General features: G+C 40.1%; 2 protein-coding genes across 2 annotated transcripts; both read right to left on the reverse strand.

Annotated features, from left to right (window-relative positions):
• Positions 1-287: 287 nt before the first annotated feature.
• Positions 288-11,468, reverse strand: LOC145455593 (uncharacterized). The gene is made up of 8 exons (XM_080333571.1): positions 11,304-11,468; positions 10,575-10,720; positions 6,588-6,661; positions 6,224-6,351; positions 6,020-6,157; positions 5,277-5,404; positions 545-655; positions 288-467 (listed from the first exon to the last, which is right to left on the reverse strand). Exons 1-8 carry the CDS (start codon positions 11,406-11,408, stop codon positions 341-343), a joined length of 957 nt encoding a protein of 318 aa, XP_080189697.1. The 5' UTR covers positions 11,409-11,468; the 3' UTR covers positions 288-340.
• A 6,028-nt stretch (positions 11,469-17,496) lies between these two features.
• Positions 17,497-25,853, reverse strand: LOC145456140 (T-box-containing protein 2-like). Its single transcript, XM_080334203.1, has 6 exons — positions 25,340-25,853; positions 23,334-23,523; positions 22,489-22,597; positions 22,119-22,280; positions 21,899-22,045; positions 17,497-18,732 (listed from the first exon to the last, which is right to left on the reverse strand). Exons 1-6 carry the CDS (start codon positions 25,635-25,637, stop codon positions 18,385-18,387), a joined length of 1,254 nt encoding a protein of 417 aa, XP_080190329.1. The 5' UTR covers positions 25,638-25,853; the 3' UTR covers positions 17,497-18,384.
• Positions 25,854-27,020: the final 1,167 nt, after the last annotated feature.

A 27,020-nucleotide genomic window follows, 5' to 3' on the forward strand; every position in this document is an offset into this window, starting at 1 on the left:
TCCAGAACAACAAAACCTGGTTTATCCTAAAGAATGACGTCGTGAGTGGGACTGTGACTATGCCTTGTTTGTGATTAGTTATTAATTATATTTGAGGCATGCGATAACCTAAATAGAGCTGAGATTGATGAGATGACCTTTGAATCATCGGCTTCTAAAATATTGGGGATACGCGCAACGCCAGCTAGCGCTCGAAGGGGTCAACGATCAAAAAAGTTTAAGAACCCTTAGCCCAGAGTGGACTAGGTCTAATAGACGCCCTGCCGTTGGTTCATTGACATCTCGCATTCCGCATGTATATATATTCGCAAACAGCATACGATATTTTACGGTATAGAATTTAGTAGAATATCGTTTGCAAACTTGTCCGCATGGATGCTCGCTTATCGTGCAATGGATTAATCGCCTTTAGCGTAGTCGTCGAATATGGTCCATCGCTACACGAAGCTTGGTGCCCAATGAAATCTCTTGAAAGGAAATATATAAGATGACAAACCAAGAATTGATGAGTGCAGGTAACTGGACCATCGATGGTAATTCTTACGGATTTGATGCGCTATATTGGAACGAGCCTCTTTTGTCAGAGTCCTTGTTCCTCTCAATTGGTTCGCGGGGTACAAAACCAGCATATCCAGGCAGTCTCCGTAATCGTGATCTGCAAAAATATTTACGTGGTGACTTTAATATGACGAGAATGTCATGCTTTTTGCCATATTCTTTCAGGGGCGAACCCTAGGGTGCTCTACAACTTTATCTAGGGTTCAAGTCACGCACTGATCAGACTCACAATTAAATTCATATGCATGATTGCAGGGTCGGAGTATTACAGTGGTACGCTCTACCGCTGCAGCACAAAAAGGTTCTGGTTCTACTCCTACCAAAATATACTTCAAAATCCTCTCCTCCTTAGTATTGGGAGGTGTAGGTAATATGTTGGAAGATTTTTTTACCTAAAAACGGAAGATTTTGACATATTTTTACCTAAAAAAATGAATTTTGACCAAATTTTGACCTCACGTATGCAAATTTAGGTGTTTTCGCACATAATGTTAAAATTGCACCACTTATCTTCATTTCTGGTTGGAACGGTCTGTCCTTACGAAGTAGTTTGGTCGAAAAAACGTTTTTGACTTGAAACTGACAAATTTTTACATGAAAAAACTTGTATTTTAACAAAATCTGGCCCTATGAAGAATTTCAGTAGTTACACCACGTATTATGGTAGAAACAATTAAAATTTGTTGTAGTACAACGAAAGATACTTTCCCACATTCTCTGGTAGAAAGTGTCCGTCCTTACTAAGTAGTTTGCCAAGAATGCAGAAAGAACGTTCAACAGCAGCAGTTGTTGGCTGACAACACTGAAGTTGTGCGTATACATTGCTGGTGACTACGGCTGGGCACGATGATTCGAGTACTCGAATCTGAATCAAGTATTAATTCTAATGACTCGAGTCGAGTATTAAAACGCGATTTTTTCAAGTACTGAAAATATACGCTCCACGCCAATGAAAGTTAATTTATCAACGAGAGATCTAGTTTCGATACTAGTTTCCACTGTGGAAGTATTGAAACCTTGATTGGCCGCATCGCAGCACACGAAACACGTAGTACAAAGCTTCTAAGTACTACCGTTACGGAAATAACATATGCCTGAACTCTTGATCAATCCACATGTCACAAAGCGCAATGAAATCGGTATGGTTGAAAAAATACCAAAGTATCTTCAATGTGATGGAGAACATGCATTATATTCATTGTGTACGCATAAAAGGTACAAATTTGAACATGGACATCTTAGGCCTACATACTGGTATTACGTCATAATGAGTCATACTCGAATACTCGACTCGACTCGAAGTATAATGCGTGATTCAGGATCGAATCACTCAAGTTTTGTCCAGCCCTACTGGTGACACACCGTGTTGCTTCATTCTCTACATCTATACATCACAATTTTTCATCATGCGCTTCTTGACATAAGAACCAACCAAGCAGTCTTGCTTCAGTTAGCGCAGTGGTTCTCAACCGGTGTGCCGCGGCACACAATTGTGCCATTTACGTCTCGCAAGTGTGCCGCGAGCGTATTCTTCGGAATTTTGAAATTATGCGCTTAATGATTTTAGTTTATAGCAAATGATCAATAATTTAAAATGAGCTTGAAGTGAAGGTTGTACATTTGACAAATCAAAATTGATATTATGCCCGCAAACAATACCCCCCTCGAATTTGCTTTACCGGGCAGATCGCGTGCCTTGAAGGCTGAATTCGGTTTTGCACAATCGTTGATTGATTGCACGCAGTGAAGATAAGAGCAGACATATCGGCGCCTGTACGACAATGCAGTTTGCTAATCCGCATTGTCTCCCCAATAACCTGCGGGAAATGAACTCCTTTGGAATTGACGTTCGCGTTTACAAATTTAAATTTCGAACACGGCAATCCACATTGTGATCGTTAGGTATCGTGCCGGCGCTTCCGGTAAAATATAGGCTTGTAGCGCAACGCTGTGTTACTGTCGACTAATATGAGTATTGAGAAGTGAGGTTGATCAAATTATATCAGGTAACAAACCTCTTCGCTTCGCCGCTTAGGTTATAATCTTGGTTTGTTGGAAGTATAGTTTAACTGCGGGTGTCTGCCAGTAGAACTATTGAGGAATGGCTATCCTCAAGCGTGCTACACGATCTGCGTGAAAAAGCATTGTATAGCCTGGTATAGCCTGCACCTCAACGCCTCCGTATTCGTTAGCGGCGATCGTGCTTTACCTCTTCGACCCAATCCGGCAGTAGGCAGATTTATTGTCAAACAAATCTATTGAAATCGAGTCCATGGCAGCCCGAAATTTCTGTAAGGTCGTAGGCCTATATCTAAATGACCACTTTTGACTTTCGTCTGAATGCGCCTTGTTTGTTGTATTCACGAAGGAACGATATTCTGGTCCGAGGAAAGCGACGATTTTCTAACACGACTTGGTAAGCTATATGATGCACGCTTTACGTACAAAAGATTACTTGTAGTTTATTTAAAAAAGAGAGCACAGAAACATTCTGGATTGACTGCAGAGGTGGTCAGTGGTCACATTAGTCGGCGTTACTACTGCGTGCTAATAAGTATTCTGGTAGTTTGCAGGTGCCGTAAGCCCAAAAAGTTCAGAACCATTGCGATGGTGTGCCGCGAACTATTTTTCATTTCCAAAGGGTGTCGCGAGGTCAAAAAGGTTGAGAACCACTGAGTTAGCGTATTGCGATACGTTGACCATATAACACCATTTCAACCTATGTGTTTCATTTGACCGTTTATGATACACAATGAGCAGAAAATGGGCGGTCTACAACGGTAGGCCTATAAACTAGGCTACAAGCTGTAAAATATCAAATGATAAGTACGCTGACAGTGGAGAATCTACGATACAAACGATGCAGGGGTCAAAAAATTTTTACTTTGTAAACAATTTTGACAATTTTTTGACCTAACGCTATAATTTTGACAAAATTTTGACATATTTTGTCTTGTCAAAAAATCGTGCTACTACTAAGCTATGCCAATCGTTCCAACAGTGGACATCAGCAACCTCGCAGGGGCATTAGAGAACTGGGAGCGGGTGCTGGCTAGGGATGGTGGGAACTTGAATTTCACGTTCACGTTCTTTGTGTGAAGCTAAGGAATTTAGAGGATTACGTTCACAAACGAACCTTGGTATGGTAGGTTCTGCACTGTGAACTTTTTTCATATATTACAAGTTTCACTTCATTATATAACATCTTTGGTTGAAATCTAGTGCATTTCAACTGCGTGCTACTCTATGCATGGCGATGGCTGCATCAAAAATCAACACAAAACGAGCATGCACCTTGATAATCTCAAAAGTTTTACTTGCTTTGTTACAAAAGTTTGCTCGAAATATCCACCTACCGTTTGTGAATATTAAGTGACTCTATGCTGTGAGCTTGATCCGCAATCACAGAACATCAAGAGCGAAATACACTACATTTAGTTAGTCCTCGGAATGAAATTGATATCGTTGTCTGATGTAAAAACATCTTTAGGCGTATGGGTCGATCTTGACTTCATATGTTTATTGTATCTTAAAAATCAAATCCGCGCGATTCGGGTGTTGGCTACTGCTGCATAATTTTTTAATGGGGTAATATCGGCGGCAAGTATAGAAACCCGTCTTACACTCTGCTCAATATAAACGTAGCAATACTCACACGCCGAATACATTGTCCGGTCTGCCTTATAGAGTGTTAATTGGTAAGCTGACATTCCCTTGCAAGCACTCGTCGAAATTGTTGGCAAAGCGACGGAAGATAGTGATTTTATGGGTTATTATATCATTTGACTGCCACAATTCATAAATTTAGCGACGTTTAAGACGTCAATAATATGTACTTCAGCATTGTGGCATTATGAGGCTCGGGTCGTCGCTAGGAATCGTGTGCACATAGATAGGGTCACTGCACTCTGAAAATGATGTGTTCTCAAATTGAAGAGCAAAACGAAAAACAATTTTGGCCGCAACCGTTTTCTTCAGAACGCCTCCTTAATGCAGTTGCAATTTATTGAAGTTTCCACAAAAACTTCACGCTCCAGCAGTCATGCAGAGAGCAAACTTTATATGGTTTTCAGCCTATGTTATGAATGAAATATGTCGTACATGGCAAGGTGGTTTGGATATCGCGTTCAACGGATGATGTCCAGTCAGGAGATTTATGTCAAAATCGAGCCTAGTGTATTTCATTTCTTTAGGACAGAAATAGATCATGTGTAACAATGTTTCATACATAAGAATAGGAAATGATATATTTTAGAAAAGCAGATTATCCTTGATTGGTGGATAATCCAAGAATTATCACCGAAAAACTGGAATAACTCCGCTTCTACGGCTTGGAATTGAGTCAAATTTGTTTTGCATAGTTTTTGAAGACAGCCCAACAATTTCATGGGGTTGGCAAAAAAATTTGAGAAAAATTTTTTTTTGCGTTTTTGGGCAAATCCAAAATTTTCAAACTCTACGTAACCCGCGAATATTTGTCGGAATGAATTCAAATTTGGTATGCGTCGTTTTTTAAGGCAACCTAACGATTTAATCAAGTAACCAGCAAGATTCAGGAAAAAAAGTTATTTTTGAACAGCCCTAATGTTCATTCATGCGGCATTGAGCTTCATAACCAACCAATTATTCAGCGCACATAATTATTAGCAGGCAAGTTCTATAACCATAAAAATGGAAAGGTATGTGTATTGAGATACGAACTAGAATTAATAACTCACTGATCAATAATACTAAAGTCGGAACTTTCGCGATATCTCACAACATTTTCATAGCTTTCGCTCCCTGGTGTGGTGTCTGGAATTTCAACTTTGCGTTGACGACTCCTGGTATCTTTCGGCCTGAATTCCTTGATAAGAACACGCGGAACAGTGAATTTATATACTGGCAGAATCCTTTACGTATCTGCTTGCGTCAATGTTTGGGTATTATGTTTCTCATAATTCCTCTTTTACTGCAACGCGCCACAAGTCTATTAGAGCGGGGCATGGACCGAAGCCGGACTGAATATCCGGCCAGATATTTTTATTTATGGCCGAAGACGGATCGGAGCCGGATCATACCCAGGCGGTACTTTTTAATATGTTCAAAATCGCTACTGGGGTTATTGATGAGCGCGGCTGTTCTGACTACCAATTACTGTAGTTATTTTCACCGTTCTCATATCGTATTGTATTGCTGATACAAGCAAGGTTTGGAGGACGATAACCATATGATACAGTTTTCAAATTTGTCGCAGGTCATTGACAAATAATATCTGGAATGCACTGTCTCGAAGTGCTCATCCATTCCACGCAGACACTGTGTGTTTTGAATTACGTTTTCGTTTGCATTTTCCATCAACAGAATTGTCTCTTGTAAATTAACAGTCGTTCGAGCGTAAAAGTGTACAGTACACTGTACAGATTTCGGCGATGCTCTCAAATTCTAGAGACTGCTCTAATCTGCTCTGGATATATCTTACGCCACTCCGATGCAATACAGGTCGCAATTGGGCCTTGTCCCATGCAGGCGCACAAGTATGACGAATGCATGAAGCCTGATGACGTCTTGGTCGATACCGCACAACGTCGGCGTTAGGTTCCCACGCCGTTCTTGGAATCTGTGGAAACGGAGATAATGCCATTTGACACTCGTCTGAAGAATACAAATCCTCTGTCATATTCACCACGCGATTTGGAATGGGCAGGCAACCCTCGTCTTGCTGTCTCTTCGTACTTGATAACCATATAAGCCTTTTTGCGATTTCGTCAAGTTCTGCCTTGTTTTGCGGTGGGAATTTTAGGGTAACCTGAACTGAAGATCAAAGAATCTGTACTGCCGAAGAATTTAGTCTGTGACTTTACATCCGCTATACATTAACTGTAGTTACACTTCTTTCAGCATGGTATAAAATAAATACAGTATATAGGCCTACTCCATATGTCATGCATCCGCACATTTTCACATTTCATATTCATGGTTACCAAAATATGTTAACTTGTGCATATCAATGAATTCGTCTATGTTTCGCATATGACCCTCACGCTCACCTTTCGATTTACTTTGATCATTTCCCCATCGGCTACGTTGAGGCCAACCGCTTGACACGATCTCCTTATATGCGCTGTGTAGAAATGTAATGACAAAGTCCGTAATTTCGTCACGAGAATCCATGTTACATTGTTGCATCTCTAATGACATTGACTTCAATACAAAGTTGTAGTTTGATATTATTTCAATGAATACAATAATCCTTAACCCTTACATTAGGAAATAAAAATGAAAAAATAATTGAGTTGTATACAATAGTTTACACGTCACTATATTATGCGTAGTCTGAACTGGGATAAACTTCGTACTCAGCAGGTATAACTTGGTGCGAATCAACCAAAGGGGGGATTCGGTTGGGCTTTTCAGGATCGAGTCGGATTTGGGCTCGACTTTGACATATATCTCAAGCATAAAAGACGATTCGTCCGATCCGTTTGAGAAATAGTACTCATTTACGGACTAAAATTCTGCCGGTTCCAATACCGACCGTCGGGTTGGGGCTCAAGCCTCTCAGATCGTACTCAATGTAGGCCAGTGGCGGCTCGTCCTATAGGGCAACTGGGGCATTGCCCCACCTAAAATTCTGTTCAATAACAATTTAACCATTTATAGACGCACAGCAATCAGTATATACCGAGATCACGGCGAAACCCGCATTATTCTTGTGCTTTCGCTAACAAATGCCCATACATAGCGAAGTCTCTGCGAAAATCGAATTCTCTTCTGTGTTTTCGCTTTGTGAATGCCTAGCCGGGGCTTGCCCCGGTAGCGCTCATAACAAGCTTTCACTATCTATTCTCTCAAAGCCGCGCACAATAAAGAAACGGTGATTTACTCTCTCCTATTCGTAAAATGGCCGAGCAAGTGGGGCAACTATGCCTGTCGCCCTTAAGGTGTGATGTAACAATCGTATCTATATCTGAACTCGGTTACCGTGATATGCGTTGACTCGACCTTTGCTGGTATATCGATTATGACGGTGTTTTGCACCATGATAATTCTTGAAACTTGGTACGATATGTCGTGAAGGTAGTATTTAGCACTGCTCCAAGTTTCAGGCTTGCTACTCAAAGATAAGGGTGGTAATTTCGTTTCCGAAGTTCAGTGTGTGCTGATCCATCATGTACATTGTACAGCAAACAGATTTTACTCAAAAGCCGGTATTGGTCTCCATTGATTTTGACGATGTTCCATACCGAGATCGGTCATGATATTTGGCACAGTAAGTCTTAATGTTAGTATCGACCGCTGTAATAAGTTTTAAGTTTGTCACTGAACTATGTGGGTGGTAATTTCGTTTCCAAAGTCGAGTGAGAGCTGACTCTTCATTTATCGCTAACAGATTTACGCAAAAGCCGTTATTGGTCTCTATTGATTTTAACGATGTTCCATACCTAGATCTGTCATGAGCTTTTGCACGGTATGTCTTGATTTTAGTATCGAACGCGGTGCCAAGTCTTAAAGTTGACGCTCAATGATTGAGGCAGTTATTTCGTTTTCGAGGTCGAGTATGGTAGAGATGCGCGCTGATCTGATACTTAGCCTACCTACATCATTGCGGATCTCACGGAAAAGCCGGTGTCTGTCTGTGCTAATCTAGTCTGCGTTCCATAACGAGATCGGTGATGATATTTCCAATGGTATATCTCGATGATCGCATGAAACAGCTAACTAAGATTCTCGGTTTGCATTCAAATATTCACATAATTTTATGTTCGCCAATGTGCATTTCACTGTGAAATTGTGGCCTTCAAACCATTTGCTTACAATCCCCTGTCAAATGCGATAGCTATTTCATTTTCGATGTCGGCTAACAGCTGATCATTCGATCAGCCTATTCCTCGATCTATTTTACTCAAAGTTCGGTGTTCGTCTGTTTGTATAGATTTTGACAGTGTACCATGCCGGAATGGGTTATGAGATTGCGAATGCTACTTCTCGATGATTTCATGTAACAGTATGCTAAGTTTACGGCTTTCATTCATGTATTTATTGATTAATATATTTTCCAACGGCGATTTGGCAGCAGACAGTAAGCCGTATGTGTTGCGTCACAATCTCCAGTTTCAAGGCCAAAATGTACTATGTTGTTCCGAGACCGAATTTCCGAGGCTGCTGTCCTTAGTTCTTCAAAGACCATTCATATTGATGTTCTGGATTCAATATGACAGGCCCAATCTATGAGATAACAATTGCGTATGTGTCCAAAGTCGTTGACCTTTGCAGTTAGGCTTACGCAATCTCTCGAGTTCTAGTCATTGGGATTAGTCTGGTCAAGTCAAGTGCGAACATGAATCGTATTGAATCTTTGCTCCGTACGTAGGCTAGTTTACGCAGTTGCCTTTAGAGCGAAAATTAAAGGTCTAGAAGACTACTCCTTGTCGCTTCGACATATTCCTGTCTTTTCATTGTATCGCATTTTTGTGGTGTATTGAACTGATAAAATTGCTAATAAAGCAATGATGATGATGATAGAAATTGTCCAGTCCATTGATCCAATCGTACGCCGGGTACCTCCGCTTTGGTTGCCTATCACCTGGTCGTAACTCGTAACCACCAGCTCAGTGGTCGTAACACACCAGGATCGTGTAAGAAAGACTTTCGGACGGCCTATCGATTTGCGTAATCTCTAACTCTACCATGAAATCATAACGCATGCTACTAAGGATCACCTGATAATTGATTCGTGGCATAGGGACGATTCTTAGTTCACGTACATTATGTAAAATAATCCTTTGATTAAAAAAAAATGAATAAAACATTTGTTACCACACTTCAAGTCACGGCTCACCGGAAAACCTCTCTCGGCACCTACGTTAAAATCACTGTTGTTGGGAAATTCATGTGACCATCATATTAAAGTTACTTTTTTACGTTGGAAAACGCCATTGTGACGTCATGTTGATAAAATTCGCTCGCAGCCCTTGCCCCACCACCCGATATTGCCACGAGCCGCCACTGATGTAGGCCTACACGTGGCCCTATTCCACATCTGTATTTAACTGTTGTAGACAGCATCATGAAGGTGGGTTATAGTCTTCTCAGACTAGTAAGTCGGGAAAGTGTTGGTGTTACAGACTCAACTCGAAAATATCATTGCATTACGCTGAAATCATGTAGGGCAGGGGTGGCCAACCTTTTTGCTAATCACGTTTCGACTGCTCGTGTAGCCGACGGCCGCATTACATGGCATATAGTCGTATTAAATTAGCTGGAGCCAAATAGCAATGTTAAAGTATCTGTGACCATTTATGATGAATTCAGGACTAATGTATTCAAGCATATAGGCTTATTATACGCCCCGAATCGCGAGTGGTCGATGCATGGTTAGGGAGGGTACTGTCGATAGTCACGCGAAGCGCGAAAAATTTTTGAAATTCACTAATGAATTTCATCATTATTATTAGTAGTTTTACATATTATTGTGAAACATTAATCCTTTCTTAACCCATGTGATCAGATTCACCGGTAAAGTTGATGGAGGGGTGTTTCAAAACTTTAGCGAAATTATTAATGATGGTGCATCTTCGGACGGACAAATTGTTATTAGTCACTTTGTGGCATACAGTTATTTCTTGATCTCCCATTAGGATTCTCGGTATAGTGAGAAGCACACGATTCCGAGTGGGTATTTTTATGAGGAGTGCATCATTTCCTCTGTTCGAATCTGTACTGTCGGGCTCTGATTGCAAAGGGTGCTATTATATTATAATCGAAAACGATGTCACATTTCATCGCTCCCAGCGCGGAAAAATTTCAAGATTCCTTAAAATCTCTCAAGAAATCGGTATAGTCAATTCGTAAATTCAAATTGAATGTCGACGGCCACCAACACATATTAATTTAACAAGGTGTCCACGGCCGCACAAATTTCCTTCTACGGTCGCAGGTTGACCACCCCTGATGTAGGGGATCGAATATACACCAATGATTTATGTTGCGTTCGACATATCAACAATCCTCGGAACACAATGAACGCGAAAAACCTTTGCATTGGAGCATCCGTAAAGCTCCCAAGCCCGAGGCATAAAGGAATATCACGATTCAAGCGAAAAGGTCTCTTGTTCAGATTGGTTTTTCCGAAAATATTTGAATCGTCATCGTCCACTGAGGACTGTTGGAACAGACGGCGCTAAAATAAAGATACATATCAGAAGTGTATATACGGGTCTATCTACAGATTACATACAGACTTTAAACCTGACGTGGTACGCCCTGAAAGTATTCTTATTACGTTACTATATAGGGATACCGCATGTCCTCTTTTTTTTCAATAAAACCGAAATGTCCTCGGAAGACGCCCAAGTATCCTTTTTTCACAAATCGTCCTCTTTGATTAGGTACCGTGAGTGTTCGGTGGTGATATAGATACAACTAAAATGGCAATATTGGCCTCGAAGACACGGGGGAACCATTATCCATACTACGTTAAAGTCGAATGTAAAAAGTGTCCTCCTTCGCGGATCGCAAAATAGGCTAACCCTAGTATTGGATCATCCAATATAATTGTTGGTAAGAAACTGACTTCCAGCCACAAAAGACGGAATTTTGAAACTCAGCGAAATCGAATCCAGCAATCGACTCAAATCGACCCGTTATGCTCAGTCCCAACCACTACCTGCACCAATAAATAAAACCATTTCCGCGGATAGAATGAAGCAATCAGATTTTCTCGAAAGTATTTTAGATCGCATCACTTACGAATTATATGTTACCTTTTGAATCCTTTCCGTAGCTCTAGGATAATCATCAGGATTCTTGGCGTACAGCGAATGGTAAGTAGATTTGTACAGATCTTCCCCGGTATACTTTATCACCATTTTGCTGCTGAATACCTAAACCGAACACTCAACCTACCCGCATGTTGTTTTGAATATCAAATTAAACGCTGTATGGTGGTAGCAATGTAATTATTACGTAACACAGGGTATTTGCATGCACTGAAATCAAAATTTCTCCGGGTGCAAACACGTTAAATTTCCAAGCTCTGATACCGTGGGAGTGGAGTTATTGTTGTTGTTGTTGCTGTTGTTGTTAATATTATAGTTTTTTGTTGCTGGATGTTTCCTGTATCGGCATATTAAAGGAGCAACCGATAATTGCAGCTGCGGCAGTTATACTTATAGTATATTCATGGTGTTTGCCATAACATTGATCACTTAACATTATGATTCCTAATTTGCCGATTTTTAACACGGCTCATTTTCGTTCTAGCTAGGGTGAGGAGGATTCCAGATAAATCTACATTATTTAAGTAGGAATTCTGGAGTCGAACTCGAACTTGAGACGCATTGGTGTTGCAGCTGTGTTCATTGGTGTGGTGATTGCGGCAGAAATCAGAACTCGCCGAATCCACCACCGCGTATGTAAGGAACGCCGCTATAACAATGCTATATTGCAATAAACGCTGTTTTACTTGTAGAAATTTGTTACTTCTACATTCATTATTTATTCCAGTTATAGTTGAAGTCAAATAGTGCCTTGGAGCTAAATAAAAGTTGATTGAAATCGTTCTGTGGCTCTTTAAGAGTCATCATTGAAGTAGGGCCTACCGCCCTATACATGGATCGTTTGACGATAAAGGTTGCCGACCCTGCATTAGTGTATGGATGATGAGAAAATTTCAGATATGCACCTTTTATGCGACCGCAAAAAAATAATGCCAGTTCGACAACACGTAATGATTAGGGCTGGGCAAAATCGAGTACCTGAGTGATTCGATTCTGAATCACGTAATATGCTTCGAGTCGATTCGAGTAATCGAGTATCACTTATTATGACGTCATAGCGGACCACCACAAAGAATATAATGCCTGTTATCCGTCATATTAAAGATACTTCGGTATTTTTCCGACCATACCGATTTTATTGGACTTGGTGACAATGTTGTTGGACGATCATGACTTCGAAAATGTGCTAGTTCCAGTAACGTTCGCAGCTTTGTACTAAATGTTTTGTATGCTACGATACGGCCAATCAAGGTTTCAAGGCTTCAACAGTGAAATTACAGTCGAAACTATTATTCGCGTGGAAAAATGAACTTTCAGTGCCGAGGAGCGTAAAATTTCAATACTCGAAAAAATCGTGTTTTACTACTCGACTCGAATCATTGCAATTAATACTCGATTCAGATTCGAGTACTCGATTCAGATTCGAGTACTCGAATCATTGTGCCCGGCCCTAGCAATGACTCTTTGGTACTTGTAGGCCAGGGGTGGCCAACCTGAGGCCGTACGACCCCATGCGGCGGTAGAAGGAAATTTGTGCGGCCGTGGACGCGAATTACATTAGTATGTGTTGGCGGCAGTCAACATAGAATTTGAATTTAGGACACTCCCGATTTCTTGAGAGATTATAATAATCTTGAAATTTCTTCGAGCTGCGCGTGATTCAGTGTGACTTCATTTTCGGATTTTAGTATAGTAGCGCCCTTTATAATCAGAACCCCACAGTACACATTCGTACAACAGAGGAAAATGATGCGCCCCCTCTAGAAATACCAACTTAGGAACCGTGTGCTCCTCACTATACCGACAATCCTGATGGAAGGTCAAAAAGTAATAGCATGAAACAAAGTGACTAATAACAAGTTGCCCACTCGAAGATTTGCATCATCATTTATAACTTTCCCTAAATTTTCGAAAACACTCCCTCCATCAACTTTACCGGTGAATCGGATCACATGGACTGAGAATCGATAAATGTTTGATAGTAATATGTAAAGCTACTACTAATAATGACGAAATTCATAAGTCAGTCTGAAAAAATTTTCGCGCTTTGCGCGACTATGAGCAATCCCACAGCGTGGCCACACTCGCGATTTCCGTGCATATAATAAACCTATACACGCACCGCAAATGGACATAGACACTTGTACATGGGTAGTTAGCGTCCAGCTAGTTCGTTACGTCCATACATTGGAATGCGGGCGTATGCTACATCAGTAGTCGAAATGCGGCAGTGAATGGCAAAAAGGTTGGCCACCCCCGTTTTAGGCAATACCTATTTCAATTGAATAGTACGTTGATATTGCAATGAACCGGAATATTTTCGGCTGACACTCGTAACGTCAGCAACTAGTAGAGAATTGGGACGAACATTGTATATCAACAATCGTAACACAAATATGACGTCACCAGCATGAAATTTCCGATAAGAGAGCGTACCTATGTCGTTGCACTTTGTGACAAATTCTATTGGTCGATCACGACTTCAAAGAAATGTCATTTTCAGTACCTTGCACAGCTTTGTACCTAGGGTTGTGTTTAACACAAAAATCAATTTAAAACAAGCATGTTTAAAACATGGCCCGCTTTTAAAACATGTTTTTCGTGTTTTTTAGCCATGGCGTCACGTGTCGTCCAGTTGTGACGTCACTGTGGAGTGACATTGTAGCAATTGAAGATATCGGGTAAAGATGACTCATTTTACGAAACAGGCTTACGACTATTGTCTTAAACGGATCAAAAATATCTTTGAACCATTCCACATCGTATACGTCGTATACTGGGTGCAAGTCGTCCATAGGATCATACTGCATGTTTTTTTGAAATTATTCACACAACTAAGGCATAATTATGCAACTTGAGAAAACACATTTTTTTAAATGGCAATTTTTGAACACTATTCGTTTTAAATGCAACCCTATATGCACTATCAATGCTTTAGTTGCTGTGAAGCGGCCAATTGAGGATTCAAAGCTTCCATGTTGGGGGAAAATCATCGAAACTGTGGTCTATACGTTGATGATGTACAATTGTACATCTTAGCAGGAAGAGGCGTATACTTTAAGTACTCAATACCAGTGTTGGGATCAAGTCACTACCTTCGAGTCACGAGTCATCTCGAGTCATTGCAGATTTTGACTCGAGTCAAAGTCAAGTCAATCGATTTTCAAAGGTGACTCGAGTCGAGTCAAGTCACTCGTTTTTTGGAGGTGACTCGAGTCAAGTCGAGTCAAGTCAAGTCAAGTCACGAGTCAAGTCACAATTCAAGTCAAATTGAATTTTCGATGTATGAGTGATGATTCAAAGTCATTACACTTTGCTGGCTGTGTGAAAGACAGATTAATTGATCAATGCTGATCATTTATCTTGAATCAAATAACGAATATCTAGTTAAATATACCTGCGAAAAGACGTTGTATCACTCACGCACATGTAGAACTGTTAATAAAATACGTGAGTAACTGTACAGTCACATGCTACAGTCAGTTATTATCAGCCAAAATATAGGACATAATCAACATCTATACATCCGTGAGTAAATAAACGCCCAAACTATAATTGTTTGATTTGAATCATAGGCTACATAAAGGTTGGTAAAGGTGAGCACTGCGCAACGTAAGCATTGATCCGTCTAAGAAACAGAGACACATTGCTATTTAGAGTAATCTTCTACTACTACTACTAACTACTACTACTACTACTACTACTACGACAACGCAAGCTGTGATACTTTAGTTTGCGGTCTATTTATTTGTGATCTAACAATCGAGGATCAGTGTATCGTACGATCAGTGAATGACTGGCTGCTCTCACAAGTGACACCGGCGTATCTCGAACGATCCGAACATATACAAGATACAGTGATTTATTCGACACCGTTTACTTGATGACTTGAAATTGACTCGTAAATTTTGCTCCGAGTCACGAGTCAATGCGCATTTTTAAAGCTTCGAGTCAATTCAAGTCAAGTCATTTTTCCAAAGTGACTCGAGTCAAGTCAAGTCATACGAAAAAGTTGACTCGAGTCATCCCAACACTGCTCAATACTAGATTCGGTTTCAAGTACTCGAATTATCGCGCCCAACCCTAATCTGCCAATGAAGATATAGGATCATCCTGCATAAATTACAGCTCCAACTGTACAAACGATAGTAAATATTAAGGTTCTATATGCGTCTACTGCCACTGTACCAATCACTTCCTATAAAATAAGTCCCAACCCCTCAAATTACACATGGAATAAACAGCAAGACCAATATTATCTGAGGTGATTGCGCGAAGACGGCCATGATGGGAACGAGTCACAAGTCATTGCAAATTTTAACTCGATTTCTGAAGTTGACTCGAGTCTAGTCAAGTCAAGTATTAGGCCTGATTCGAGTCATTGCGTTTTGCAAGTTGACAGAAGTACAGATTGAGTCACTATTTACTCTAAAAAGAGTAACGAATTTAGAGTTAATTTGAATATGCACGCGAAAAGGCGCTGCATCTCTCAGATACACGTAGAAGTGCTAAACTTGGTAACAGTATTGCCGCAGTTTATTATCTGCTAAAATATAGGAAAAAAATCGAAACCTCATAGAGTTAAAACAAGTTACCGTCATGCAATACACAATCCCCCTACATAGGGATGGTGTGAACGCGAGGTTCACGTTCGCGTTCTGTGTGTGAACCTCGGGAATTTAGAGGTTCGCGTTCACAACAGAACCTTGGTAGGTTCTACACTGTGAACCTTTTTCATATATTACAATTTTCACTTCATAATGACATCCTTGGTTCGAATTGATTTCATTTCAACTGCGGGCCACTCTATGAATGACGCCGGCAGCATAAAAAACAAACTCAAAACGAGCATGCACCTTGACAATCTTTGTTACAAAAGTTTGCTCGAAATATCCAACTTTCCGTTTGTGAATATTCAGTGACTCTCTGCTGTGAGCTTAACCCGCAATCACACAACATCACGAGCGACATACATAACATTCAACCAGTCAATGAGATTGATATCGTTTTTTGATGTAACAAATCTAGCTAGCGTACGGGGTCAATCTTCACTTCATATGTTTACTGTATCATTAAAACCAAACCCGTGCGATTAAGGTGTTGGCTACAGCTGTATAACTTGGGGTATATAGCCTAATATCCAGGCCGTGTTATTTTTGGCATTTCAGGAGCCAGATGCCAAAACTGCCAAAAATAAAAATTCGAAAATGCCAAAAATAAGCAATTTTTGGCATATGCCAAAAATAACAGGGCCTGCCAAATAGTGTATTTTGTTCATGGTGTTGTGTTAACAGGACCGCGTTACAAGCGAGAAGAGCGTTTCTGAAAGGCAGGTTTCTTAATCTGGTTCCTGCCCACCCATTAGGGGTGAAAGCATGGTGTCCTAAATGGTGTGGGCACAGCCAGATTGAACGGCTGACTGCATTTGGTTTACGTCATACTTTCTATTTGTCCAAAGGCAATCTTACGATAGATACTGCACATTTTGTGGTTTCGTTTGATATTATTAATCTATGAAATCGTTAGGTTTTTTCTTCTTCTTATTGTTTATTGGCACTGATTATACGTGGATGCTGCACATTTTTTGGTGTCTTTCGACAAATTAGCCCAAATAAAGCGTTTTTGTGACTAATTCGAGGCTGAAACTATCTATTTAGAGGACGATGCCAAAACTGCCAAAAATAAAAATCGAAAAATGCCAAAAATAAGTTATTTTTGGCAGTTTTGGCATATGCCAAAAATAACACGGCCTGCTAATATCGGTAGCAAGTGTGAAAACATGTTTTACACTCTGCCCGATATCAATGTAGCAATACTCATACACCGAATACATTGCATGCCCGGTCTGGTCAAGACCGTTTAGGTGTAAGCTTATATTCCCTGGCAACTCCTCGTCGAAATTATTGGCAAAGCGACGGATGATGTTGATTTTATGGGAGTATTATATCATTTGATTGCCTAAGTGATGATACATTTAGCGACGTTTAAAACGCCAAAATGTACTTCAGCATTGTGGCATTATGTGGCCCGAGTCGTCGCTAGGTATCGTATACATTAATATAGGCTATCACTTCATTGAAAAATAGGGTTGAAATTAGCAATATGACGTCACGTGACGTCACGAGGTTCACGTTCGCGTTCACACAGAACCTTTCAAAAAGGTTCGCGTTCACACGAACCTGAACCTTTCAGAGGTTCACACCATCCCTACCCCTACACATCCATAACATTCAATTTATGCCTACAGCAATTGTTGACGAGCTTGATGAAAGTTAATTCAGGACATGGAAATGAAGTCTCAGTAAAATCAGACGCACTGTGTACACAATCGTTGAATTACTGGTTGCTGTCTCAGATCGCACAAGCGTGTTTATACCATGTATTTCCGCGATAACGCCATTAACGAAGTCAGCCATCCCGCAGTTCTATATATCCGTAAGAAAAATCTAATAAATGAACATATTCGATTGCCACTACCTGAACTCGTCTATCAAAAGCACATATGCAGCAGAAAGAGGTGGCCGGTATGAGATGTAATTCCAACATATTAGAAGGCGACAGACAGTCAAATCGATACAAAAGTACGCATTGTATTCCTAGAACACAGTATTACATAAGTCATAGGCGAGCTGCACACGCATATTGCACGGCCAGAGGTAGTCAGTAACGAAGTGATTCTACTTTTTTGAAGTATTCAAGTAGGTTTTGCCTACTTTCACTAGACTTCTTCTACTTCTTAACAGTTTTCAAATTTTTGCAATACTAGCCCTAGAATTCTTACTTTTTTACTTACTTGGAAATCGCAACTCCCACTTTTACTTGCGTATAAATTTACTAAGATTCTCCTACTGCTATCATCGATGAATACTTTGACCAACTCTGTGCACAACGCATATCGTAAACACGCACTTTTTACCAAATCCAGTGTCACAAAGATCGGCGGTAGAAGCGATCGGTATAAATATACTAAGTGGTAAGCCAGATGACTTGGAGAAGAATCTGAAGTGAAATGTCCGAAACGCGAGGTCAAACATACACGTGGGCTTCGCTTCGTCGTCGGTTTGTTTCACTGCTCGATCCAGTTTTCAGCTACGCCCATCTCGGACGAGCGCGATTGACCCTGAAAATGAAGCGGCGCTTCGTCGAGAAATCCCGGAACGTATTGACCCTGATTTCTGGAGTAGGGATGTAACTGCCGATGATGATTCATTAATTCGTGCGTCCTATTGGAATCTGGCGACACGGTCGCTACGGGAGTGTGGGAGTAATGTCCCGCGCAGTATCCGTACTGGTCGTGACCGTTTTGATTCATGAAATGCTCAAAACTTTGAGTCGGCCTCGGCTTTTTCGCCCTGGCGCCATCTTCTCGAAATCCTTTCGCGAAGGGGTTGTGGTCGATTTTAAGCTTCGTAACCTGAAACATAAGGTGAGAAGTAAGTACAGTAAGTAAGTACAGTACTCGAGAAGAAGTAGAAGTAATGCTGTAGAATTTCGACTCAATTGCAAATAAAAGTAGCAATTTCTAAGACATGTCCAAATTACTTTAATCGAATGTAGAAAATTAAAGATTTGAAAATTACTCAAGTAAGTAATTTCAAATAATATCGGAGGTGATTACTAGGGCAATTTTTTCATGCCAAAAAAGTCAACATTTTGTCAAAATTGTAGCGTTAAGTCAAAAAATGACAAAATTGTAAACAAAGTCAAAATTTGTTTACAACCTGCATTTCGTTTGTGTCGTAGATTTGCACTGTCGGGGAACTTATCATTTGACATTTTACAGCTTGCAGCCTAGGTCCACCGATGTAGACGGACCACTGTCTGCTCATTGTGAATCATATACATTCTAATAAAACAAATAGGTTGAGATGGTGTTATTATAGAATGTAAACATGGAATGGCAACGACCGATTTTGCAGTTTCGTTCCGCTTTGCTGAGGCTGTATTCAGGATTATTTTTGCGCAAGCGACTGTAGGATTTCCGACAATCCAAAAGTTATCTTCCAGAGGGCAGAATTTACTGAATCTGGTCTTGATCGAAAGCTACTGTCGCTCGGATTTCGAAAATTTAAATTTAAATATGATCGGGCACTGATCCACCTAGAATCCGGCCTCCAAGTCTGAAATATCGGCATTGTCCGAACAATCGGAGAGCCGCAACGGGTCATTGTTTTGCGGTTATCCGATTGTTCTGAACAATGCACATTTCAGATGTTGAGGGCGATTTTTCGTCAACGTCTAGAGCCTGACCATGTTTTAATTTATATTTTTGGAATCAGTGAAACAGTAGCTATCTACCAAGACCAGATTTAGTAAATTCTGCGCTCTGGAAGATAACTTTTGGATTACCAGAAATCCTACAGTCGCTTACGCAAAAACAATTCTGAATACAGCCGCAGCGAAGCGATCGGTCGTTGCCATTCCATGTTTACATTCTATAGCAGGGGTCCCCAACACGCGGCCCTCGAGGTCCTATTCTGCGGCCCGCGACCTGATTTCGTAATTTCGCAAGAACGATTAGTAAAACATTTTGAAATGCTGAAATTGAGCTCTGTTGAAACATATTGTTGTTGTTGTTGTTCGAAATAAGCTATTCTCCCTTGGCCAATATCACTATTCCTCACTAGATAATACGGCTTTGGCTATGGTAATATCATTTCATGGAGGAAGAATTTGCCGATATGAATGGGCATGTTGCCGTGCTGACGTGCAATAGCACACCACTGCCAAGACCGAGACGCTTAGAAAACGACTTCTGGCTCCCCAAAAGACCAAGCTTTACCAGGAGATAGTTTTCCAGCAAGTGCCATGTCTGGCTAACCCCAATATCGATTCTTTACTCGAGTGGTGGCCAATCTGCGGCAGTAGAAGGAAGAATATGCGGCCGTCGACACTTATTTCGATTAGAATGTGTTGACGGCCGTCATCATGTAAATTGAATTTACGAATTGACTCCCTAATTAGTGATAGCTTTGAATTATTCTTGAAATTTTCTTCGCGCTAGGCGCGGTTCAATGCGAGTTGATTTTCGATTTTAATATAGTAGTGTCCTTTGTAATCTGAGCCCCACAGTACGGATTTGAACAGCAGAAGAAATTGATGCACCCCATAAAGAAATACCAATTTGTATCCGTGTTCTCCTCATCACGAAAGAAATTTGTTTCTGGTATAGGCCTACGTTTGGGTGAATCCAATATCTTTCCACTATACTGACAATCCTGATGGGATGTCAAGAAATAACAGCATGCAACAAAGGGGACTAATAATAACAACTGGCCTACCCAAAGATGATGCACAACATTAATAATAACTTCCCTAAATTTTCAAAGACACCCCCTGCATCAACTCTACCGGACTACCGCTGAATTTGATCACATGGGCTGACAGAGGATAAATATTTGAAAGTAATAAGTGAAACTATACTTGTATTAACGACGAAATTCACTCAAGAATATGACAAAATTTTCGCGACTAGCCACCGAATACCTGCTTGTTCATAACATGATTACACACGATTTTGGTGCGCATAGTAAGTCGATATCAGTAAATAGATTAGTCCGGAGTTCACCGGCAATGGACAATGGATATTGATAGTTTAACGTGGGTATTTGGCCTATACAGTTAGTTCATTAGGACCATGCACTAGAATGCGGCCTTAGCCAACATAAGCAATCGAAATGCGGCCGTGAATAGCAAAAAGGTTTGCCACATCTACTTTAGTTGCTGAAGAGTGTTGTCAGGTATCGTGCTCAGCTCATAGTTCAAAATGGAATGACAGCGATGATCATGATTTTTGTTGTAGGCTATTTGTATTCTACAATAAAATAATATTTCTTTTGTGGTAACTATGGCCGTCGCCCATGTTAGAGAGAACAGCGTTGTACTGACGTAGAGTTATCAAAACGTGGCTGTTAAACTATGTGTTTTCTATTTTATGACGATATTGAAGTCATGCGGTCCGCGGTCATACGGACAATTACCACTTGATATAGCCGACGTATATAGATATGGGATGGTTGTAACCCTCAAAATAGCCGGTACAGCTATAGTACAGATATTTCGTCGAAGGAGTTATATTTACCCTTTATTTTCAATTGTCAATGTCAAGACAATATAACGTTTCCATTGAATATTCGTGACGTCATGGCTTTAAAAATTATAAAAATAAAAAACAAGTTTTAAACAATTTTAAATGCAACCCTAAGTGTAACTTTCTTACGATTTTAGTGCAACAAAAGCTTGTCCTACTGATGACGCTGCAAATACGTAAAATCCTTTGACAATATATTCAGTTTCTGCAATACAGGGGATATGTCACGCGGCTCTCATCAGAACTTCGCCCGTAAAAGGGATGCCAAAATTACGTCCAATATTGGGAAGATTAAGTAGATTAGACTAAAAACTGTTTACGTAGAAGTGGAAGTATATCGTCTAAAAACATAACCGCTTGAGTAAGTGGTGCAATTAGACAAAACCTACTAACTAATCCTACGAAAAAGTAGAAAGTGCTTTTTTACTGACCACTTCTGGTAATGCTTCAAAGTATACATGAAAAGATGAACTAGAGAAAGATTTCGTACTTCTGGATTTTGGTAAGCAGTCACAGTGATGAAGACGGTTTGGGGGAATGCGAATGTGCACAGACGTTGCAGGTGTACCGTTGACGTGTCGTTTGTCCGAACAATGTGTATCCTTGGCTGATAGCGATGCATCGAGTTGAGGACAATCTAGTTAACGGAGCAATGGAGTCAGTGCGAGCTTCCTATATTCTAAAGTAACAGAATTCTGAACTCAGCTTACTTTTCCGTCAACGTCTCTTCCGATAGAATTAGTCAATTTCACTTTATGGAATGATACAACCTCGCTCATCCACTTAGCACCGATGGCGGGTGAGTCCGGATGCAGAAAGAATCGTTGCGGTAGGTGAGGCTCTCCGCGACCTGCTATTGTCCATTCGCCATGCTTTACATAAAAAACAACAGTCGTCAGTAGAAATAACGGGCCATTGGAAGAGTACCAGGTAAATTGTCTCATTCAGACTGAAATTGATCGGTCTAACTCAAACCTAATGAACTTACTGCACATGAATATGTCTAATGAATATGCAAGCTAATGATTTGATTGGAAATGAGCTCCTACATTCCGGGAAATATGCCCAATGTGCATATACCTGAAACTTGTATCTATGGTCGTCTACATTGACTATGTCCATCATCACGCAGTAGGAGGCATCCTTATCGAGTCCGGATATTTTAATTCGATAACCGGGAAACATCCGCCTGTGAACAAGGATCAATTTAGAATGTATATACATTTATACAAGTATGGTATTTAATTTCGTGTTGTTAAGTTATCTAACCAATCTAAAATAAGCTCCCTCAGTCTATTACAGCATTTTCCAGCAGACGAGCTATGCTTCTAGGCCCTACGGGAACACCGTTCGAGATTTCAATAACTAGCATGTTTCGGGAATAGTCGGAAACAATTGCAATGGCTGAAAATCTGCGATGTTGAACTTATTTGGAAGTGAAAAATCTAGAACCTTTCCCTATATCTACGATCTGCATTGTATAATATTTAATTAAATAGCTACATATTGATATCAAAATCGACTTAACATGGTATTATTTCTATCCGAACGGATTATTATCAACCCAATTATTATCAATCTCAATCATTATTTATAGTAAGACCAGTCAAAAAAGCGGAGCATATACGAAGACTCCATTCGTCACCTATATTGCTGAATCCGTTAATCAAGGTATCATTTTCCCTAACCTCGAATCTATAATGTGGGAAAATGTATGTTCATCAGGTTGAATTTGAAAATTGGATAAAGTGAATGTCAAATACAGATCACGTGTGCTTTTCGTTCGGCAACGAATATCGCGATATGTTATTGAATAAAGTATTAGCATTGTTCAAACTAGCATGTTATTATTTAATGCGTTCAGTGGATTACATAATATTTGGCGCCTATGCGTGCGGAGTGACGATACAGTCTGATATAATTACCTCCCTGTCTTTGTAACAATCATTTCCGTTCCGACATTTGAGAATTGTTCCCAAAGTTCCTTGTCACAGAGTTGAACTTGCATGTTGGGATCTTGAAGTCCGGAATTCGGTAATTGATAGCCGTTCCTATTGTCGTAAAACTGCCTGTAATTATCCGCCTGTTGGCTGTTCGCCATATTGTTTGCTGTTCCTGGAGAAAATGGCGGAAAGTGAGAAGAGAAATTTTATTGATGTGTTGTTAATATGTTTAACTGTTGTCAAATGTAGTGCTCAACTGATCGTGGGCTTGATTTAGCCTTGAAACCATAACTATTTATATTTGAATACCATATGCTATTCACCAAACCCATGCTTTTACTAGAATCTGGCGAGACGACCGAATATATATATGAAAATCTTCGATTTTCAAAGCTATCACCGGATATTAGCCCTATCGGTGTATGAATGTATCTTCCTATAGCGGCTTGGAGCAAAGTATAGTTGAGAAAACATCGTAGAAGGAGGATTATATATATCGTAAAAACTTTCATGACACCGGAGCGATGTCAAGCCAAAGTTAAAAATACAGAATACGCTGACGCATCAGGTTTTACGAATACTTCCTTCTGAAAAGATGACAAAACAATTTACTGCATTATACTGCCAAAGTAAGAATATAGTATCAAAGCAAAATAATAAATTTACGAAGACAATTCTCGATGAAACGCTAAAGTGCTCACAGTTTATCGGTAAATAATCTAGTTAGATAGCCAGTTCGCTGTATGTAGGGTTACATCAAGTTACATTATATTAGGTATAATTTATTTGAGTCGATTTTGCACACCGTAATTTAATATGATAAATGTCTATCTTGCTAATGCACAATTTGCAATGAAAAATCTTACTATGCGCCTTCTGCAACACCTCCAATGCAAAGCGACCAGCCCATAGTACATTAGCGTTTGACAAAGGGTTGCATTTAAAACAAAAATCTATTCAAAACAAAAATGTTTAAAACAAGGCCCTTGTTTAAAACATGTTTTTTTTGTTTGTATGTTTTTTTTAATTCATGACGTCACGAATATTAAATTGTGACGTCATAGTCGATTGACATTGGCAATTGAAAATGTAGGGTAACTATATCTTCTTTGACGAAATAGGCTTCCAACCTCTGTCATATACGGACCAAAAACAGTCTTAACCAGGACTACATCGTCATGCAGCATTTTTACGGTCGACGGTCATCATCATCAGAACATTCCTTCCAATACTCTATATCTACGTAATATAGCTGTTGAGCCGACTATTTCGAGGGTTCCAACCATTTCATATCGTATACGTCGCCTATATCGGGTGTAAATCGTCCGTAGGCTCATGCTACAAGTTTTTGGAAAGTATTTACACAATTACGGCATAATTATACAAGTTAAAAATCAAACACAATTTTTTAAGGACTTCGTTTTAAATACAACCCTGGTTCGACATAATGAGCCCCCGTGTATAGCGCGAGAAGTTTGGATGATTTTGTAACACAGTGGTATAAGTACAGTAATCGTACATGTCACGTTCTATACTATAGTGACGACTCCGCGTACTACGTTGTGTTTTGTAAAAAGGAAAATTATTTGTATAGCTATTTAAAAATTACATTTACGTCACGATCATATTCAAGGCGGCAGATGATGCACCTTAAACAAATTCTATGAATTTTTAAGTTAGTGTCAGATAGATTCAGTAACGCGATTCGTTTAATGAATTCATTCAACCCCTAAAAGGCTCGCTTGATCTGAAAGGATAACCCTTAAAAGTAATATATTGGTATGCTTCTGCATAGAACTATACAATTTGAACATCAGTAGAATGAAATTTATCGCTGACTGCATGTAGGGATAAATAAATATCAACTTCCTATTGCTGTAGCCTACACTAGGCAATGTGACTAGGAGAGTTTTTCTAATGATCAAACTGTAAATTATATATCACTGGATAAGACATATATTATATACAATATACATATAGTGACATACCATTCATATGCCATTGCGTTCCGGCGGCGAATTTTGACACATATGGATCCGTTTCACTAACTGCAGCGTTATTATAGGCGCCCAATAGTCCCATTGCTGTTGGATCCGGATAATGCCTCCTTGGCTGCAGAGTTGAGTTCGATTCGTTAGAGTACGAAAATCCTCTGTATTGTAACGGTATTCCATTTTCCGTCGATTCCGTGTTCATTTCAGATGTATGTAGCGAGCATGCAGCATCCCTTTGCGTTGACGCTTGAGACCAAGCGCCAGGCAAGTCACCAGGCGTGAATGACGCCATATATGATCTCCAAAGCGACACAGTATCCAGCAATGCGAAACACACCGGCCCGGACTTTTCCTTGTTCGGTGGGAAAGTTCTTTTCACCCAATATCCACGTTAATGATCGATTTCCTCTAGTAGATTGTCAGTTTTGTTACCTGCCATGCTCTTGTCTGCAACTCCGGCTGATGCATTGTCTTGTCATTTTATTTCTCTCTTTCCTCGGCTCGGCAAACTTTGAAAGTTACCGCGAGACGTAATTGGGAAACGCAGTTGCATATCAAGACGCACGCGTTCGCACTTCTGGAAAGTGCGAACAGAAAATCTTTATAGTTGTATCAATTTGCCCTAAGTATTAATATCGTCGAGACATTGCCGGTATATTAGATTATAAAGTATATTGCTTGCATTCTAGATGAATCAAGAAATATCGTAAACTTTGTAAAGATTATGCCAGCACCAGGCTTGACTCAGCAACACATGGGTATAGCTACACTATAGCTACGCGCTTAGCACTCAATATTCCCGGTAGTGGAGGAGTGACACAAGACTAAGAAAGCCTTGCATGGCCATTTCAGTACCTTCCTGGTCCAGCAGCATATGTAGGCCTACATCACGCACGCATGGTATGCAGATGTAATTATGTATACACTATACAGATCGTTTGTACTGTATAAGTATCACACGCAGCTAGCTTACATGATTCGGTGGGTATGCCGTAAAAATATCAAGGAAAATTCTAACGTTCCATTCCTATTCCTCCAACAAGCACAGTGTCGAGGTTTCTAATACCACATGACGACATTGAAATTGGCTTTGTATGGATGTAATGCTCATTAAAATGTGTCATGATTTCCACTTACCCATGACCAGAGCGATGTGATGTTACACTGTTCAGTTTCTCCATGGCTTTCGTTATTCTCTGAATATAAAATATGATATATTGTTTTGGTATTCTTAGTAGTTCGACCCCATAGCTTATTTTATACTAGGCCGATATTCTTTATTATAATTTGTAGCACAGCCCACTTTCGTTCTAGCCTTTTGTAAGACACGGCTTACTCTGATCGGAAGGCATGATCGAGCCTAAATAAACCTCGAACACGTAGGTAGGAATTCCGGAATCGACCCTGGTATCCCATGAAGTAGACGCCCGAATTCCTACCCGCGTGTTGGTGTGGTAAAGTCTTCGTAAAATGTCGATAAGGTTCAGACATACGACGCCGCTTACTTGGCCTCTGTTTTCTTGTAGCATGTGGTAGATCAATAGAATTTCACCTGGTGGAAAATACAGAGTGAGCAATGACCATACTAAATAAGGCGATGAATATCTCGCGACTTCGGGCAGCTGCACCGTAGACCCAGTAATGTCGGAACTGCAACTTCACGCGACCTTTGCCA

This window comes from Botryllus schlosseri, chromosome 14, assembly GCF_051294905.1.
Source record: "Botryllus schlosseri isolate E-star chromosome 14, Bs_hap1, whole genome shotgun sequence".
Lineage (NCBI taxonomy): Eukaryota > Metazoa > Chordata > Ascidiacea > Stolidobranchia > Styelidae > Botryllus > Botryllus schlosseri.

Bases quoted from the DNA above. Each gene is read 5' to 3' on its own strand.
- LOC145455593 (XM_080333571.1), bottom strand. From the start codon at position 11,408: ATGGTGATAAAGTATACCGGGGAAGATCTGTACAAATCTACTTACCAT. The intron at 6,158-6,223 runs GTGAATATGACA...CCGTTTCCACAG, and splicing joins TGCCCATTCCAAATCGCGTG to ATTCCAAGAACGGCGTGGGA. The intron at 5,405-6,019 runs GTAAGATATATC...GTTCTTATCAAG, and splicing joins CTGTATTGCATCGGAGTGGC to GAATTCAGGCCGAAAGATAC.
- LOC145456140 (XM_080334203.1), bottom strand. From the start codon at position 25,637: ATGGCGTCATTCACGCCTGGTGACTTGCCTGGCGCTTGGTCTCAAGCG. The intron at 22,281-22,488 runs GTATATGCACAT...TTTTATGTAAAG, and splicing joins ACCATAGATACAAGTTTCAG to CATGGCGAATGGACAATAGC. The intron at 18,733-21,898 runs GTACGAAATCTT...CTTATGTTTCAG, and splicing joins CTGCTTACCAAAATCCAGAA to GTTACGAAGCTTAAAATCGA.